Source organism: Glycine soja, chromosome 18 (genome assembly GCF_004193775.1).
Source record: "Glycine soja cultivar W05 chromosome 18, ASM419377v2, whole genome shotgun sequence".
Taxonomy (NCBI): Eukaryota; Viridiplantae; Streptophyta; class Magnoliopsida; order Fabales; family Fabaceae; genus Glycine; species Glycine soja.
Genome location: NC_041019.1, coordinates 36451726 through 36453990, shown reverse-complemented (window position 1 = coordinate 36453990; position 2265 = coordinate 36451726). Strand labels below are relative to the sequence as shown.

At 31.0% G+C, this 2265-nt stretch overlaps 1 protein-coding gene across 1 annotated transcript; it reads right to left on the bottom strand.

The window, feature by feature from the left end:
- Window positions 1–240: 240 nt before the first annotated feature.
- On the bottom strand, window positions 241–2038 carry LOC114397204. Its single transcript, XM_028359307.1, has 4 exons — window positions 2031–2038; window positions 1806–1923; window positions 1664–1729; window positions 241–309 (listed from the first exon to the last, which is right to left on the bottom strand). The coding sequence occupies exons 1-4, from the start codon at window positions 2036–2038 to the stop codon at window positions 241–243; spliced, it is 261 nt and encodes an 86-aa protein (XP_028215108.1).
- Between the last annotated feature and the right edge of the window lie 227 nt (window positions 2039–2265).

Genomic DNA, 2265 nt, shown 5'->3' with positions numbered 1-2265 from the left:
TTCATTTTGGACACTACACTTTCCGTTTAGTGAAATTTAGTTGTACGTGTTGGCTTTTTATGAACTCCTATTCTATTGTCTCTGACCTCACATTTTCCCTTTGTACCTAAATCAGTCTCAACTTACATTAACCTTATATTACTATTGGGACTGATCACTGATTCTCTGTTCTAAATAGATGAAAAGAATATTCTGCAAAGAGAACTGAGAGCAGCACCGATAATTATATTTAAACTCATGTCATCTCGTTGCCTTGAAGAATGCACCCCAGATATGCTCTTCCTCGGCAGGTACTGTACTAGAAACATCCTGTGCAATTTACAGAATAACAATGTCAATAGTGAAGGAATACTTACAATCATGGGGAACAAAAAGAAACAGAACATAGACAACGTCAATGTAAAAATCCTCATATTATGAATTATCATCACCTTGAAGGGGAGGGAGGAAATGATCCAATGTGGGATCACTTGGAACAAATAGTTGCCAAAATGCTGAGGATTGTGATATGCTGGAACAAAAAGAAACCTTTAAGCAATATAATTTACTTTACTTGTGATATGCTGGAACAAACAGAACATTGAATACAAACCAACAATAGCAGGGGAAGATATAATTTACTTTACTTGTTTGGTGAACAATATATAAAATTTGGTCAAGTGAGACAGCAATATAAATACTAAGTACCAACTAATACAATATCTATGCCTTTTTATATAGCTTTGCATTAAAAAAAGTAATAGAAAATAATATGTATATATACTAGGAGTATATTTTATTATTATTATTAAATCATAAATTATGATAAATATTAATTTTTTAATTTTAATAATAGATATTTTTAATAGGAAATAATAAATATTTTAAAAGCTATATAAAAAGGGATTTTTAATTAATTGACAACTTAAAAAGAAGTGTAGGTTAAATTTATATATGCATTGCTTTTATCCTCCTCCATGATGTAAATCAAGTTCAATGAAACAATGCAACTATTTGTAATACTATTAATTAACAAATAATATTAAAATAAAAAATAAATATTTTTATCAAAAAGTTACATTGGGGTAGATTTAGAGGGGTAGGGTAGGCTTTCCAACTTTATAATATCACACATGTACATCTATTAAAGCTGGAATGCATGGGCCATCCCAACCGTTTCAATGTTGGAATGCAAAGATGATGAAGCTTCACTTTAAAATTTTACTCGGGACCAACATTTTATATTTTGATGCATAAATTCACCCTTATAATAGTATTCACTCTTGAACAAGAGAATATTAGGAACTACTCACTCTCTTTCATGATAAGCTACATAACTTCTCCTATCTCAAGTATGTCACACTAATTTATTTTTAAGTTTTTTATTTCTCCCTATTGTTTAAATTTAGTCTATCTCAATTTAAATTTGAATTTTGAATTTTAAAATTTGATACATTATATCAATTTGATAGACATACAGATCATATGTATTTATTTAAATAATTTGTTGACAATGTGGTCATAGCTAAAAAATTGCAGAGCGAAAAACTTCTAACTAAATGCTTAGGTGTAACATAAATTGGAAAATCAAAATATGGATACTTACTCGGTATAGTTCAAAATCAGCAGCTGACCCAATGTTCAGAGCCCCAGCTTTTGCCAGGTCGTACTATTTAACACTTGCCAAGAACTCATTGATGCTCTCTCTTGTTTGAATAGAGGCAGCAGTGTCAACCAAATAATCATAAACCTGCTAGATATACAGAACATTCATCTACCAATAAAACTTACAAATATTCCCATTTGTTAGAAAAATCAAATCTAACCTTGTATTCAGACTGCGCTACTTTGGCAATAACTCTTGTTGGATCCTTTGAAGCTCCTTTAGCTCGTAAGAAATCAAGGACCTCAAAATTTGTGAGTGCACTAGCATTGCCCTCTAAGCTGTGACAAAGCTATTAAACATCAATCATATCCCAATATAAAAGAGAAAGGTTCAATTGAAATTAGTGTATTAATTTTGAAAACAAAGAAAAATGGTAGAAACATACATTTTCATCTATAAGACACCAGAGTGAGAGAAAAGGCAGTTACAAAACAAGAGTGTCTCCTTTGCTTCTACAATAAAGCCAGCCCAGTACACAAACAGACAATTACAGAATGAAATTCCCAGTTTTCACAAAATATAACAAATCACACTGCTAATACAGCTTAAACACACATAATTGGGTAGGGGTGGACATCAAAAGCAAAAAAAATTGAGTTGGGTGTGTTTTCCCCTACAAA

What these genes read in the sequence shown, in the direction of transcription:
- LOC114397204 (XM_028359307.1), bottom strand. An exon ending in TAGCGCAGTCTGAATACAAG is followed by an intron (nt 1,730 to 1,805) that starts GTTAGATTTGAT and finishes TATATCTAGCAG; the next exon opens with GTTTATGATTATTTGGTTGA. An exon ending in AGAGCATCAATGAGTTCTTG is followed by an intron (nt 310 to 1,663) that starts GCAAGTGTTAAA and finishes TAAATTGCACAG; the next exon opens with GATGTTTCTAGTACAGTACC.